The sequence below is a fragment of the Schistocerca piceifrons genome, unplaced genomic scaffold, assembly GCF_021461385.2.
Source record: "Schistocerca piceifrons isolate TAMUIC-IGC-003096 unplaced genomic scaffold, iqSchPice1.1 HiC_scaffold_791, whole genome shotgun sequence".
NCBI lineage: Eukaryota > Metazoa > Arthropoda > Insecta > Orthoptera > Acrididae > Schistocerca > Schistocerca piceifrons.
Window position 1 is genome coordinate 33,245 of NW_025729049.1, and position 17,939 is coordinate 51,183.

At 36.7% G+C, this 17,939-nt stretch overlaps 1 protein-coding gene across 1 annotated transcript in view; it reads right to left on the reverse strand.

Annotated features, from left to right (window-relative positions):
• LOC124770344 (sister chromatid cohesion protein PDS5 homolog B-B-like) overlaps positions 1–17,447 on the reverse strand; it is a 41,969-nt gene extending 24,522 nt beyond the window's left edge. The window contains exons 1-6 of the mRNA XM_047249190.1: positions 17,166–17,447; positions 14,822–14,933; positions 7,724–7,924; positions 4,957–5,141; positions 4,351–4,558; positions 84–343 (exon numbers count right to left, since the gene is read on the reverse strand). Coding sequence (XP_047105146.1) covers positions 84–343; positions 4,351–4,558; positions 4,957–5,141; positions 7,724–7,924; positions 14,822–14,905 — 938 coding nt within the window. The 5' untranslated portion in view covers positions 14,906–14,933; positions 17,166–17,447. The remainder of the gene's footprint in view (positions 1–83; positions 344–4,350; positions 4,559–4,956; positions 5,142–7,723; positions 7,925–14,821; positions 14,934–17,165) is intronic.
• Between the last annotated feature and the right edge of the window lie 492 nt (positions 17,448–17,939).

Here is a 17,939-nt window from a genome sequence, read left to right on the forward strand (position 1 = left end):
ACAAAAGGCAACTCCATGTAACTGAAGTTTAGTAAATATGCACTTAAAATTAATTTGGATGAGACAAGAAGTAGAGAGTATACCTCCCAAGGAATGCCCTCCAGAGTTGAGTATGGTGACGTGCAAGATTTGAGTCACGCTCGCTGAACATCCGTGCTAACAGAGAAACAGCACCTAACCGTTCAGACTCCTGACTGCTTTTCAGCTTGCACTCCAACTGTGGGAGTACTGCAAGTAACACACTCGGGCATATATGGTTCAGTTCATATATGAGATCATAAACTTTTCCACAAATCTCCAACTGCTTTTCTTCTTTCCCCAGAATGAGCACATGGTTGAAAAACTGCAATTAAGAGAAATACAATACATACAAGTTATTTACATCAAAATGACTACATCTGCAATGACCTATCAGTATGATACAAAATCAGTGATGCCTAAAAGAAAGGAAATAAGATTTACAGCTTAACATTTTGCTGATGGAATGGTCATCATGGATAGTGCACAAATTTTAGAAAAGGAAATAACCCCAAAAGAAGCATCTTCACTTTTGCTGGAACCTTAAGAACAAAGCAATATCAACAATGTTGAGAAACAAAATATTTTATGCAAGAGTAATCCATCGTAAGTTCTCTCTTACCAGAAAGATTGTGTGATACATGGGACAATAAGGAGTGTGAATTTAATCGCTTAATATATTATAGCATTTATTGCAAGTGTATTAATATATTATAGCATTTATTGCAAATGTAAGGGCCATTCCGTGTCAAATTGCCTAATTTGGGAACATTTTCCTGCTCGACCATTACCGATTTCAGTGAAATTTTATGTGAACATTCGCAAATGTCTTCAATGAACACTGAGACAGTTTAACATTTATTGAAGCAATACTGGCCAAGATATAGTCACTTGTTTGACTTCATACGCAACTTTGCACAGAGTGAGCATGAATTTCTGGCAACTTTCAGCTGTTATATCGCAGGCAATATTTCGTTGAAAGAAATTTGTGTGTTCTCTTAAGAATAAAAATAAAAATAATTTTATGAGCTATATTCAGCCAGAAAATTTTAGGCAAAATAACCTAAAAAATCAGAAGCCGATAAAAGTTCAAAGTCTGGCCTCTTACGTCTCAGGTACTAACGGTATGACGAATGCGACACTTGGCATGCAGCAAGCTAACCACACAAGATCCTCAAATATAAAATGTAATTTACATACCACTTTCCAATGCTAAATAAATTAAGTGCAGAAGTTGAAGATTTTGTAAAAAGGTAAAAAATGCGATGTTTTCACCTGATTTTGCAAAAAATTATGTTCTACAAAACTTTCCAAAGTGGCCTCATTAGAAGTATCATGGTTTTAACCGCAAAGAAAAAAATGCATTTGATTATCCAGTGCAGTCAAAGTTGGGAGCAGAAATCATGGCAAGGAAAAAATGCAATAGAGCTCACAGAGAAAACAAATGCTGAGTGTGAAACTTATATGCAACAGCTCAGTAGCACAAGGATGTGGAATACAAAATTTCATTCACCTACTATTTTCAATAGTTTAATAGTTTACAAATTTGACAACACATTTTTCCAAAGGAGACTGGTTTTGAAATGTTGACAGAAGACAGTATTTACAAAAGTTTCCAATACATCGTATTTTCAAAAAAAAAAAATTCGTCTTGCCACCAAATCTGTAGACTACTGGATAATAGTAGGTGAATGAAATTTTGTGTTCCACATCCCTATGCTACCAAGCTACTGTGTATGAATTTTGTGTTCAGCATTTGTTTACTCTATGATATATAGCTGTAGACTACTGGATAATAGTAGGTGAATGAAATTTTGTGTTCCACATCCCTATGCTACCAAGCTACTGTGTATGAATTTTATGTTCAGCATTTGTTTACTCTATGATATATAGGGATCCGAAGTCTACATTTTTTTCCATGACATGATTTCCGTGCCAGCTCCGATTCAAATTATCTAGCATTGTCAGCCCACGATGGATACTCAAGCATTTTTTTGTCTTTGCAGTTAAAACCATGGCCTTTCTAATAGGCTCAGTTTGGAAAGTTTTGTAGAACATATTTTGTTGCAAAATCAGGTCGAACATACCGCATTTTTGACCTTTTTACGAATTTTTCAATTAATTTGTTCAGTGCTCTAAAGGGGTACATAATAAACAAAATTTTATATTTACGACCCTTGTGTTGTTAGATTACTACATGCCAAGTTTCACATTCATCATGCCTTAGCCAAATTTGAAGTTTTTTGGACACTAATTTTTTCGGGAAATTCTGCCAAAAATTTTCCAGCTGAATGTGGCTCTTAAGATTCGTTTCATTATTATTCTTAAGACAACAAAAGTTGTACAAGATAGCCATATTTCATTCTTTACAACAAATTATTGCCCAAGATAACAGTTTGAAGTCACCAGAAATACATGCTCGCTCTGCACAGCCGCGCATGGAATCAAAGGAGTATATCCTGGCCTGTGTTGCTTTGGCAGTCGTTAAACTTTACCAATGTTCATTGGAGACATGTGCGAATGTTCACATAAAATTTCAGCTAAACCCTTCATGGTCTTGCAGAGAGGCCTCGGTGGGTTGATATGGAATGACCTGAAACATAATTACCCAGATCCATTTGAGAGTGGTAGCACACATACTGTGACAATATATATACATTAAAAAATTAGTTAATTCAGACATATCACAAAGTCTGCCTAACATATATCCAAACACAACATGTCAAATGAAAGAGTCATAACATGCAACTATTCCACTTATAGTCAGTTTACTTCACTGGCAGATCTCATCATTAGCAGATACATAAAGTCTCTGATAGTTGCAGGACTCAGCTGTTCTATACTGCATGTCAAATTAAACACCTTTCAGTCATCTAGTTTCCAAACTTATTTTATTTGGCTACCAGTTTCAGCGTTTTACCATGCCATCTTCAGACCCCTGAATGACGAGCAGGAAGATTCTAACTCGGTTCTGATCAAAACAGGGGCCAACAATACTGATATTTGTAGATTTTTGCTATAGTGATCACTTCAACCAACATCTGCCGACTCAGACTCAGAGCTGGTAGATGATGGTTGAAGTGATCACTATAGCAAAAATCTACTAATACGAGTAATGCTGCCAGCTGTTTTGATCAGAACTGACAATGAATTTCCCTACACATCGGTCAGAGGCCTGAAGAGGATGATGTAAAATGCTAAAACTGGTAGCTAAATAAAATAAGTTTGGAAACTAGATGGCTGAAAGGTGTTTAATTTGACATCCCTTAGCAGATACAGCTTAATAGAATGAAATGGAAGTTTATTTCACAGTGTGGGGCTCAATCCAGAATACTATTGAATATTTGACAAATCTTGTGTCCCCGAGTCTAATTTTTTTCTCTCCTCTATTAACTGAAGCTGCCCATGTTCAAATAACCATTAAAAGTAGGATGCCTTTGAAAATACTTATTGCCCTGAGGTTACAGGATATTTTAGACAGTTATTTTTGGGCATCCATAATCTTAATACTTCATGTTTTGTGTGGTAAGTTTGTAGAAGCAAAGTGCACAAAATAAATATCCTATTTGTGATACGGAAAATATGTTATTAGGCCAATATATCCCAAATAGAATAACCAATTTGTTTATAGGAGTTGGTTTTAAAAAGATGCTGGAAGAAACATGTCGCCCACCATGTGTGCAAACAAGAAGACATTTGCAAAAAAGGCATACTGTACTAAATTTTTATATAAAAATGACATTTCAGAATTAAAATTAATGTGTTCTATTCAAATTAAACATGCATTCATACGTATTACACTGTGAACAAATGTTTTGAAGTTTGTGAGTAGTAGAGTCAAAGAAATGCCAGTCAGTGTTTGCAAAGCATAACGCAGAGCACTGACTTACAGACATGCAGCATGTTAGGGCTCTTCCTGTTTCTCGGGCATAAACACAATGACGGCACCACCCTGTCTTGGTCTTCACGTTCCCAGGAAATACTCAATTTGGGGGTTTGGGGGGGGGGGGGGGGCTGTTTGAAGGTTTTATTACTTCATCACTAGTGGACAGAAAACTATTTTTCTGAAGTTCACGATTTACTGTTTCAGATTAAAAAGTCTAGACAGCAACGAGTCAGAAGTTCGGGGATATCAAGCAACAGGTAATCTAACTTCACTGAAATATCATTCACAATACATCAGTCAGTCTCCTAACAAAAAAACTGAAGGTAGAATGTTACATCAAACCTTAGTCACAGACGGTACATTATTTATTTTTACTTAAAAATATGTATCAACACTTACAAATATAACTATCAAGTAGTAACAAACAATGCGGCCTTTAAACTTACAGTCTGAATGTATGGTTCCAGTGTATCACTACATTTAATTACCAACTCCTTAGCCAAAAGGTATGCGTTCTTTCGTTGAGTCTTATTTGGTTCCACAATGTTCATAAGTATAATATTCAGGAGCTCATTAGAGACCAAATCTGACTCAGTAATAAGTGGACATAGTACATCCAGCATAAAGCTCTTCACTTTACCAGAGTGTTCATCACTACAAGAGAAAATCATCCTGATATAATACAAGCATTTTTGAACTATATAAGTTTCAAAATAAAAAAATATTGATAAAATTTAATACTTTAGTTGTTCTTAATATTCGTAAGAAAAGTTTATATTTAATTTCAGTTATATTAATGTGAAATTTATGTTGCAAGCTGAATAATTCTGTTTATATGTAAAGATGTGACTAATTATTGTATATTTCGCAACAGAAAATACACGAAGTTATGCTAATATACATAAAATACTACTTACTAATTCAAAACATAGTATTCTGCTGTTTCTTAAAATGTATGGAACTCAACAATACAGCCAAATAGGCCTAAACACTACAAAGAGATATAACAAAATTTATTTTGATCCTTACATTCTAAATGACTTGGTACTTACTTGACAATTCTGAACATAAGTGAGAAAAGTTTACAAAATATTTCTTGGCAGTCATCCAACTCAAAACACATGTTAAATGACTTGACGTATGCCAAATTCTCCAAAAGATAAAAATAGCGCTTGAAAGCAGGATCTTTTGGATCTTTCAATCCTGACAACTGCTTTATAAGGAATAAGAAGATTGTCTGAAAATAACAGAAGACAACATGTTATGGCCTTCAGTGTGTATATTCATTTCCTACTCTTCCTAAAAGTACTCTTAAAATTGTATTACACAGCAACGCTTTGGTTGTGTACAAAAAATGATACGAAAATTAAATGCAGTTCACACATAAACAAGACAAAAACACAAAGGTATGACATATTTGAAACCATAATATCACAACAGAACTCTGTACAATAGTTTCACAATGAAGAAATTTAAAATAAATGTTCAACGGTAAGTGAGTTGATGACAAACTCAAGAGCAGACAGAAAGTTCATACACAATTACCAGAATAAAATATCTGAAATAAAAAATGGTGAAACTGTATAAACAGGCTAAACTTAACCCAGCAGCACAAATAACACATTCAGCACAAAATAGACATAAATACAACTCAAAACTACGAGGGCTGAATGAAAAGTAATGCCTCCACCTTCATTAATTGGGTTTGGATGGGAATATTTTAATAAACGAAATGCAGTAATAATCCTTAGAATGTGGTCTGTAATTACCAATATTCACTTTTCCACATAGTCACCAGCCAATTGGATAAATTTCTGCCAACGATGAACAAGTTTACTGAAGCCATCACGGAAGAAGTTGACACTGTTTCCGCAACCACAGTCACAGTTCTCTCAATGTCTTCATCAGAAGGGTATGATGTCCCCGCAGATCATATTTCATTATCGGGAACAGATGGAAGTCAGACGGTGCTAAATCTGGACTGTATGGAGGATGCCGTACGGTGGTGAGATTCAGCCCCTTCCCTTTCCCTTTCAGACGCTTGTTAGCCGTTGTTTCAGAGTTCGCAGCGTTGTGATGTAACGATCTGAATTTATTGTTGTTCCACAATCAAGGAAATCAACATGGATAACACCACCTGCATTCCAGAACACTGTAGCCATGATTTTTCCAGCTGAGGGCTGCGTCTTGAATGTCTTTTTCTGGGGCGAGTCTTTGTGTCGATATTCCATATACTAACGTTTCATCTCCGGGTCTTAATGGTGTACCCACATTTCGTCTCCTGTCACAACTGGATGGAGAAAGGCACCACTTTCATTCTCGTGATGCGAGAGGAGTTCCTGGCAAATTTCAAGTCTGTGTGCTTTCATTTCAGGAGTCAGCACCCAGTGAACCCATCGTGCACATACCTTCCGATAGCCAAGCAAAGCAGTAATGTGACCCACATGTTCCTGTGAAATGCTGATTGTGCTTGCAATTTTTCTCCGAGTGATATGACGATTGTCCTGAATCAATCTGTCAATATTTTGCTTCAGAAACTCACTGGCTGCTGTCACAGGATGCCCAACTCTTTGTGTGTCATGCAGGTCAGATGTTTCCGCCTCAACATCTTTAAACTTACTCACCCAATGACGCACAGTATTCACATCAACACAATCACCATAAACCACTTTCATTTTCTGATGAACCTCCTTTGGGGTGACACCTTCTGCTGTCAAGAATTTAATGACTGCACGTTGCTTAAATCGCATTGACCAACCATCAGCGCAGGGTTCCATACTTTACACTGTAACCACACAACCATTCACTGCTAAGACTTCCTCTTCCTGCCGACTGGAGCTGTAGAGAAGAAGCTACGGAACAAGTCAGTACCTGACAAATACCAATGCTGCCAACTGTTGAAGAGTTACGAAGGTGGAGGCATAACTTTTCAGTCAATCCTCATAATATTAACATCAATAACCAAGTTTTAGTTATATTGTAACAGACAATGTGGTAATCATGAAGTGAACATTGTATTTACTAACAATAAGAGCATGCAGCAATTGTATTTTTGTATTCTTTTATATTCATTGTAAATGAAGTTGAGAACTCAAATGTCAATCTGCCTATGCAGTTTGAAGCAACTCTCAAAAATCCATGAGAAAATTGAATCATAGTGAAATCTGTGGGACTGAAATCCAAGCCATATGCCACAGAATCTCAATTACTCTCTAGACCCCGTTAGTCACTGATGCAGTACAGCTCCAAAAGCTTATCTGAATGTGCCATAACATGTTCCTAAGTTTCATCAGAAATACAAAGCATGAAAAAGTAAGAAATCAAAATAATTTCAGATGCCAAGAACAAAGCAAAGTCTCATATCTTCACTGGTCATAAAACTAGAAGATAATAACTCTAGAGTCATCACTGTATGATTATGTCAGAGATGGTGTGGTGTTCTGACCACTGTCAGTAATGAAAAATTGTATTAGGCATACTTTGTATAACAGATTTACTTTTAAAATTTCACACAAGAAATTCATATTGTGACTGTTATCAACAATTTTTGCAGTCACTTGGATACATTTTTTTCTTGTATGTTCTTGAGTCTGATAAATTTTTATTTTTCTGAATAAAAACTGTAGTGAAACATTGGTGACATGTATGCCGACTAACAAACAATGAGCAGTGAATGAGAAAATTAGCAAATAATAGATAAAAGGTACCCAAAAAAAGAATATCAATGGCAGCACTACGAAAGAAGAGTAAAATAGAACTGGTTTCAAGAGCATATCTACAGGATAGAAAGTGAGAATTTACCAAAAAAAGAATACACACCTTAACCTGCTCTGGATCCTTGTATGGAGCCTCTGGTGCATATACCCTGAGGACATCTGCAATACAGCAAGCAATGAGTAACTGGACATCTCGGCTTGGGTGATGCAAAAAGTAGTCATCAGCCAGATGTAATGCCAATGGAATGTACTGTTGATACATGCCCTCATCTTGGTCCATTGCTTGCAATGTATGCGCCAATGTCTGCAAAATAATAATTATGAAATAAACCTGTGTCACAAAATTTCTGAACTAAGAAACACAGGCCCCTATCACACTGAATTTCAAGAGAAGACAACAGTTCAAGTGATTGCTGGTAAGTAAAGCAGTTATCAATATGTAGACTTTTTTTTTATTTTTTATTTATTTTTTGAGCACTACTGTGGTTTACAAGACACTGTCCAATTGGAGGTGGTAAGCTATTCCCTTCCTCCAACCTTCGAACTCGCACAGCCAATTATAGGGGAACCTACAATATAATGCGGATTATGAAGCACTGTGCAATTCACCATTTTACACATCAACAAACACTGCTGGAGGTAAAAGAAGTGGTAAGTGACACATAAAAATCATAGGTCTGTCTGGCAATCAAACACGAGACCTTTGGATTAGTGATCAGTTTGTTCGTAAAGCATCTGAACCGTGACAGGTAAAAAGATCATTCTTTCACACTAGCTCACAGCACTACTGAACATGAGTATACATAATACCCACAAGTAAAATTTCTTGAAGCATTAATTTTTTTTTTTTTGCATACCACCATTATTTTTCAAACCATTTCAAGCAGTGGCCATCTGAAATTTCTCTCCAGAAAATTTCCGCTAACATGCTGATATGTTGCAATGATTATTACACTAATAAATAATAGTACTAAAATCAAATATAACACTAAGGTTATTTCTTGGGATATGTAACACACTGCATCCTGAGTAGTACCATTTCCATGTCAGTGCCTCATATAGCTTTCTTTTAAGTGGCTCTAAATTCATCTGTATTAAATTGTTCCCTTTTAATTTATCACTAATTTTCATTCCCATGCACTGAGGTCCCTGGGCACACAGTTGGACGCAGTAGGTGGGGAGCATGAAATTTTCTTCGTTTCTAGTACCATGTGAATGGACAAAATGGTTTCCCTCATATAATTCATGTATGATGTACAAAAATATAATAATCTCATATGTATAGGGATGGCAGAGTTAATATTTTAAGTTTTCTAAACAAGGGACGACGTGATTTTTTATGATTTGCGGTGCAAATATTTCGAGTGATTTTTTTTCTGCATTTTTAGCATCCGCACTATGTTTGTCGAGTTGCCTCCAAAAACTATACTGTACCTGAATGAGATTTTCACTCTGCAGCGGAGTGTGCACTGATATGAAACTTCCTGGCAGGTTAAAACTGTGTGCCGGACCGAGACTCGAACTAGGGACCTTTGCCTTTCGCGGGCAAGTGCTCTACCAACTGAGCTACCCAAGTACGACTCACGCCCCGTCCTCACAGCTTTACTTCTGCCAGTACCTCGCCTCCTACCTCCTAGAGCACACGCCCGTGAAAGGCAAAGGTCCCGAGTTCGAGTCTCGGTCCAGCACACAGTTTTAACCTGCCAGGAAGTTTCAATACCGTACCTAATAATGGATTCAATGTAGCTTGTATATGCTACTTTCTATGTGTCAGTGTCAGCCGCAGTTGATAAAATTTGCATTGCAAATGCAAAGCTGCTCAGTTTGTTTGCTAGGTATTCAATGTGTGCCTGCCAGCTTAAACTTTTATTTATATTAAAACCTAAGAATTTGCTCCTTCTATATCTTGGTTGTTGAGAACAATCTTAACCTGCTCACATTTTGACTGTTTGGTTTTGAATTGCATCATGTGGGTTTAGATATGTTTAGATTCAACCCATTTAGCTGAAGCCAAGATTCTAAGGTACTGATCACAGATTTGGGAATTTTTCCCGAATCCTGATTTTCATCTAAGACACAAGTATCATCTGCAAACAGAACTGATGGGTAGCTGATATTTGATGGTAAGTCATTAACATAGAAGAGAAATAGGACTGGGTCTAATATGGAGCCTAGGCAATGAATCTCATTTGTGTCATGGGTGGGTGATGAATTTAGACTGGCACTGCTGTATGTAATACCTGAAATAAACCATTAGCAATTATGCACCACTGTGGCCTACACTTGGTATACAAATTTATAAACATGTAACAAGCAAAATATGACTACCAAATGGCCCAGAAGGAGCGAAGTGTGACAGCAGTCACAGAACTGACTCATTCATTAGGTGCATATGACACCAACATTGTACAAAGAACAAACAATGTACATGGTTCCGAAACTTCCTGGAAGATTAAAACTGAGTGCCAGAGCAGCATTCTAACTGCACTTTCCATGGGCAACACACTTACCAGCAGGGCACTCAGAAAAGCTTGAGAGAAGTTTGGCAAGATGGTGAGAGGTTATTATTCTATTACCTGTTGGCTTTGACCCAGGATGCTCTGTCGCCTTTCGTTTAACAATTTTTCTGATGTTTCACCAGCACAAATGACTGGCATTGTCAAAGATTCAATCTCTATTGCTGTATCTGTCACCAGGAATGGAGGCTGAATCTCTGACAATGGCAGCCATTCATGCAGCGAAAACATCTAAAATATCAAACAAACAAACTTCAGCCAAGGATCCCAAAACAAATGCGAATAGGCAACACATTATCAATATTATATCTTCTAATGAAATTTTTAAAGTTAATTTGCAAAATGTCACAACTATAACAATGGACTACTAAATAGGGTAGAAATTACGTAGTGGACCCTTCTCATATTTTTCATTGTTTATGTTCGATATATGGGCGCAATATGCACCAAAACACTCATAATCTCATCTGCAAGGCTACTGTAAAGGATTGATTAATTTTCAATGTTCTATATTTTTCAAAGTATTAAATGTACAAATATTACTGGTGCATACGCAGAACCGTAAACTCACCGAGTATGCTGGCATTACGAGTGTAGTACCTTGAGAAAATGGTGACAAAACAAGGGGATTAATATATCACCTCCACACTGATATTCAGCAACAAAGCAACCTTCCATTTATGTGGAAAGGTTGTTCACCACACTGTAGAGTGTGGGACACTGAAAATTCTCATGAAACAGTGGAACATCAAGAAGAGTTACTAAAGGTTAATGTTCTCCGTGCAATGTCACTGACGAAGCTGTAAGGGCCATTCCTCATCTGTGAGAAGACTGTGATAGCTACTTCTTACCTTGATATGTTGGAGTAGTAGCTGTTTCCACACCTGACTGCTGATTCCAAGAATTTCATCCTCCAACAACATGGGGCACCCACTCATTAGAGCGACAACGTTCATCGCTACTAAGTGACTAACTTCTGCTTCGATGGACTGAGCAGACCATGTTCATGTAATCCCAATGCCAAGAACACTGGAACAGCTCTTAGAATACATCAATGCTGCTTTGATGACCACTGATAGTATGTTCCATGTAAAAAATGGAATAAACTGACTACTGCTTGGAGGAGTGTCATGCAAGCAGAGGTTTAAACTCCAGGTTGTAAACATAATACCTTGAAAATAATAGAAGTTATCAACTTCCAACATGACCTAGACCTTGGGCTACAATATAGATCATCACAATCGAGATCTCTTGCCCTGTGGGTTGGCGGGGAGAGGGGGGGGAGGGGGAGGAGGAGGACGGTATTGCACCAACACACTACGGACCCAAAACTGATTTGAAAAGAGAGAAAACCCTCTTTGTCTTATTTCCACATTTGGTACTCAATATACTATTTCCTTGTTTTTACGCCCCTTGGTTCTTCTAATATGATGTTGTGGTGTTCAGTCCGAAGACTGGTATGATGCAGCTCTCCATGCTACTCTACCCTGTGCAAGCCTTGTCATCTCTAAATAACTACTGCAACCGAAATCCTTCTGAATCTGCTTACTCTACAAGTTTTAACCCCCCCCCCCTCCAATACTAAAGTGGTGATCCCTTGACGTCTTAGAATGTGTCCAATTAACCAACATCTTCTTTTAGTCTAGTTGTGCGAGAAATGTCTTGTCTCCCCTGTTCTGTTCAGTATCCCTTCATTACACTATCAACCCATCCGATCTCTTGTGTTCTTCTGTCTCACCAAACTTCAAAAGCTTCTCTTCTTGTCTAAACTGTTTATCGTCCATGTTTCACTTTAATATACAGTTACACTCCAGCAAATACCATCAGAAAAGTATTCCAAACACTTAAATCTGTGTTTATTGTTAACAAATTCCTCTTCTTCAGAAAAACTTTTCTTGGCATTGCCAGTCTACATTTTATTTCCTCTTTGCTTCGGTCATCATCACTTACTTTGCTGCCTAAATAGAAAAACTTGTCTACTACTTTTAGTGTCTAGTTTCCTAATCTAATTTTCTCAGCATCACTTGATTTAATTTGGCTACATTCCATTACCTTTGTTTTGCTTGTGTTGATGTTCATCTTATAGCTTCCTTTCAAGATGACATCCATTCCATTCAACTGCTCTTGCAAGTCCTTTGCTGCCTCTGACAGAATTACAATGTCATTGACAGACCTCAAACGTTTTATTTCTTCTTGCTGAACTTTCAATTCCCACTCCAAATTTTTCTTTGGTTTCCTTTATTGTTTGCTCAACGTACAGATTGAATAACAATCCTGTCTCACTGCCTCCTCAACCACTGCTTCCCTTCCATGGCCCCTGACTCTTGTAACTGCCATCTGGTTTCTGTACAACTGGAAAACAGCCTTTTGCTCCCGGTATTTTACCCATGATACCTTCAGAATTTCAAAGAGAGTACTCTAATATAACTCTCTATAATTTTAACAGGTACAATGAGAGTAAATATCAAATTGAATAAGGTGGCTATTAAAAAGGCAGTGAGAATTTCAAGCAAATACAATGTGATCTTCACATTTGCTGAATGAAACAAAACTATTGAAATATGCATTGATGAGGATATCAAAAGATGAAAAGAAAATTCACTATGTGAGACAAACAACTGAAATCAATAAAAGTATGGAGAAAAGAAAACAACCTTGTGTTGGGTAGACATCACATTTCCATCAAGTTACGGCGGTAACAAACAGAGAAATTGTACTGAGTTTCCAGATCTCCTTAAATACTAGAACAGTTCAAGAGATGCATTGGAAGCACAGACAGTTCATAATGATAACAATAAAATTCTGGAAGTAAAGCTAGTTGAAGTATAGGAAGCCATTTGAGATATGAAGAAAGAGTAAGGGCCTGGAAGTGAAAATGTTTCAATAGAAATGGTGGAAACCGGATGAAATTACACAAAAGGAATTTATTCACAGAATGTCTGAGAAAGAAAATATTTTCTCAAAATTTAGACATTGCAGCAATCATTCTATTTCACAAGAATAGAGTGAGAAAAGACAAAATTCCACTGCTCCATGAATCTCCTATCCATAGTAATGGAATGGAAATGAAGTCCCATGTTTCTTGACAAAGCATAGGGGAACGATGCAGGAGACCCGCACTGCCATACTAGGCAAGGTCCTAATAAAGGTGGTTTATTCACTAAAACTATATGCATCTTTGAAATTGCCTCCATCAGGTATCATCGGAGTACTGAAAATGTTAGAACTGAAAAAAGTTGGTCAAAGCAATCTATTCACTGCTGCCCCAAAGGAAATTTTCACTTCATTCCCTGGGGATGCACAGGACAGTATAAATTTATTTGTGTAATAGTAATGATGTTTTTTTAGAATAATACATGATTTATCACCTTTTTTTTAAAAAAAAAAAAAAAAAAAAAAGTATACCAATCTATATTAATCACCCAAGCATTTGCTGGATGTGATTTAGGAAAACCACAGATACCTAAACAAGGATAGTCAGAGTATGAGCCTACATTTTCCTGAATCTGAGGCCAGTGTCCTACAAATGAATTACGTCACTTGGCTTATATATAATGTACGATCTTCTTAAGGCCATTCATACTTGGAATATTTCAGTTTGATAAACTGGGAAATAGTTAATCATTGTAAACTGGATCTTTCAAAATGTATCATTCAATGCAAAACACACACACACACACACACACACACACACACACACACACATTTGCAGATTATTCCATGACCACAACTATGTTGCTATGCCTCTATTACAAATTCACATCTTCCTCTGTGCCTTTAGTGCAATTATATCTCGACACTGAACTGAAGAACCTAATATACCTAATTTGAAAGTAGGCCTGGAAATCAATTACAATGCCACAGTTATTTTAATTCGAAAGTTGGGAGAAGGCAAGGGCATAACACTTCAAATGTGAACATTCAATGAAGGCATGCAATGTTGAAACCAACATTACAGTTAAAGGCAATTTTTTAAGTACATAACAGATGCTTATATTTAAAGGAGTACAAGTTAATAATGTAGTCACTGAACCGCCTTAAAAGTTTTTGTATTTAGGGTAGCTGCTGTAAACACAATTTTCAAACTAAGCTTCCATTGCAGTGAGAAGAAAGCTTATAACCAATGATCTATTATTACTTTTTATTTGTGACAGTGAGGCTTGGGACTTTTCATGCAAAAACATCACAAGAGAGGGCTGCTTAGTGAACAATGAATAAATGCATAAAGGAAATTACTAGGAAAGCAGGCAAACAAATGGATACAGGAAAAAAAAAATTTGGTTTTGCTGTCCACTATTTTATTTCTGAACACCAGCATTAGCTAATACTACTTTTTGTACTCCTGCAACTCTCCTTACAGGCCTACACAAAGTGAGGTAACACAGTGATTAAAGGCCTGAACTCTCACTGGGCTGAAGTGTGTTCATTGCTCCACACCATCATTCAGACTTAGATTAAAATGAATGTTGAAATGATCCCTTTGGAACAGACGTAACTTATTTCCTTCCCAATCCTTTTCCAGTCCCAAGCTTCTGACCTATCTTTAATAAACTTTATGTTGATTGGAAATTAAACCATAATCTTAATCCTCCTCCAGTATCCATTTCCAAGGAAAGATATGTCACACTAAATTAAATAAACTTACCCATACAATCAAATGTACTGATATACTCATTAAAACTTACTTTGAGCCTTCTAATAAGTTCATCCGGACCAAGGTCATCAGTGACTGGCCGGCAGCCCTGAGGGTACACTATATCATGTGGCATCCTTTTTCCTTAGAACACCATCCACAACCTATAAAAACAACAACACAGAAAACTTAAGTGGCAAACAACAAAGTCCACCAACAAACATTAAAATTTAGTCTTTCTTTCTACACTCTCATGTATGAAATTACATAACAGAACATAAAAACATAAAAATCAGACAACTAGGGGGAAAGAACATAACAGTATGGCAACAGAGAACACTTGGTAGCTACATTATACCAGTATCCACCAAAATCAGACAATCCTAGCTCTCAATCATTCACCTACAGAATGAGGAAAAAAATAATTTCCCCTGCACATAACTCACTAATCTCGTTTGCAAGGTTTCTTTGATAGGTTCTGCGTCTGCTTGGAAAGAAACATACAACACAGCAATGGTGTAGAATAGGTAGCACTAGTCTCTCATATGCTGTTTCTTGAAAATATGTCTTTCATATTGCTTCCCCAGATGATGATGAGAAGATTTCACAAGATCTAAACAATTTATAGGATTGTAGCCAGGTGACATCTTTTACAACTGGCAAAGATGCCATGCAGTTGCATTCCCATAAGTTGTATGATTATTTTATTCACCAGGAGGGACTCCAGTTTCACAGAATGTAAAAGTTCGTGAATAAATCATAATCTGACGTCCCTCATTAATGATATACTCTGATACTAACTACTATACAGAACAGCACAACTAGTGATGAATCAGAATAATGATGAGCCTATTTAACATGAAATATTATGGTTAGAAAAAAGTGACAACTGTACAATAGTGTAGCTTATATCAAGTTTGTATACTCAAAGCTGAAAATGTTAAGAATACAAGAGAAACAAAAAGTTATAAAACAGGATGTGATAACAGTGCAAGCATTGCAGTTAACTGTATGGAACTACTTCCAAACAGACTGAACAAAACCACGCAGCTACTACACATACAACAGAAAATTCCAGAATGGAATTGTGTATAAGACGGTAGACTGCTATCCACCAAGTACTAGCATTGGGAGGCAACAGTGGCAGAGTATTTTGTTAGATCTCACTCCACCAGGCAGCAGTAACAGCTGTGTATGATGTAACTAACATTGACAAAGGACTTTACTGATTGGCCCTACATACTATGATCTTCCGCCTAGTTATGTGCCTGACCACCAGTTGGTGTGTACTGTATTTAGTGGATAGTTAACTATTTTTGTATACCTATTATGTTTCTATGTATGGTAGTTTAAACTAAACTTGCTTCCTCAAAGAAGTATTTGGACAGAAATTGTGCAATAATATGAGCATGTAACTGGCATTCTTTAAACTCAAATTTGCCATAGATTGTTAAGTACATCAGAAACACGAAACCCACTCTCATCCTCCTCCACACCCAGTCACTACCTCAACTCAAGGTTGTATACTTCCTAGTTAGATCTGTCACATTTATGGGTGAAGGGTACCAAGGGTGTTGCACAAATATCTAACTAGGGCCTATGTCCTCATGGTTTTAGGGCTATTATGCGACATCCATTTAACTATTAAATTGTCATCTTTGTGTATGCTGTTTTCTTAAAAAATCATTTTACGTTTATGTCAATATCATAAGATACATAATTAACCTAGCTTTTTCTACAATCCAGCAAACTCCAACATAAGAGAAATGTGATGTAAATAACAAACGCAAAGAACGACTGACCAAATAAATGGCTATGCGGAACAGGAAAAACAATGAAATTTGTTGTCATAAAACACAACACTAAACACTATATGCGTGGGCGCTGTAGCAGCAGCTCTGTACGAGCTGAATACACGATAAAAGATCGTGATGCGTCGAATGTTAAATTTATAAATTCGGGTTCAGAAACGGAGTACTGTTTTCCATAGCTTTTTGGAGTACACCAAAGTCTGGATTACTATGCACGTGTAATAAACACTAACAAAACATCACTAACAAATGGTACCTTTAATAATTTTACATTAATTAATAGGTATGTTGTTGACAACCAAGACTGATTCACAATACAGACGAAAGTTAAGAGTTTTCTAGCGTCATTTGTTTTTACATTTACTGACGTAAAACACTTGAAGTCTGACACCAATGAAATTAACACCCATTTGCTGCGAGATCAGTTTTATCCCAATTTCAAGTTTGTTTATACCTCGTGTTTGCCGAACATCAATATATATGGGTCATAAACGATTGCTAATGAACGATCATCTGCAAAACACGCAACTAACGCAAAATGTTAAGCTTCAAATGAATCTAATGTCACCTCAAATATGGCATTACCTCAAATACAACATGCAGTCTTATCTTTCCTTCAACTGTATACTAATAGATGTCAGAGAACTGTTATTTAATCATAAACACCAATTTCACTCGGTATCATCTTCACTTCCACACTGTGTTTTGTCAACATCTAGCTAAAGGGAACAATATGCGATACGTATATTGTTTTTACACAATCACACGATCAAACGTACGAATGAAAACAACACACATTACACCTAACATTAAAACTGCGGGAAAAATACACCCCTTCTGTAGCCACGGAACGCGAAAAACAGGGGCGCCAACACATTACCCAAAACCTGACGATCAATGTTATCTATGACATTGGGTATACAGACCCACTGTTTAATGTTTACTTGAGCGTAATTACGAAGGCGGAAAATCCCCTTAATTATGGATATATTTTAATTTATCAAAATTATAGTCGCCTGATATATTATGATTTATCCCTTAAATACTACTACACGATGCGCTTACCATACTGATAAAAAAAATATGTATAGAATAAAGCTTGAAATTAATAAACTATAAACACAAGGGAAAGTTCTACGATGTCATCCACGCATGTAGCCGAGTGAACCATCGTTACCACTGTAATGCTATTGACTAGTTAAGAACAAAGCTAAGCAAGGTCATTGACACCAAATTATACACCATTCTAATCAAGACATACGAAAATTATAGAATAACTGACGCAGCACTACTATAACCGAAATTCTATTTGACTAACAGAAAACAAATGGTAGTTGATTAGTCAAATAAAAATTCTGG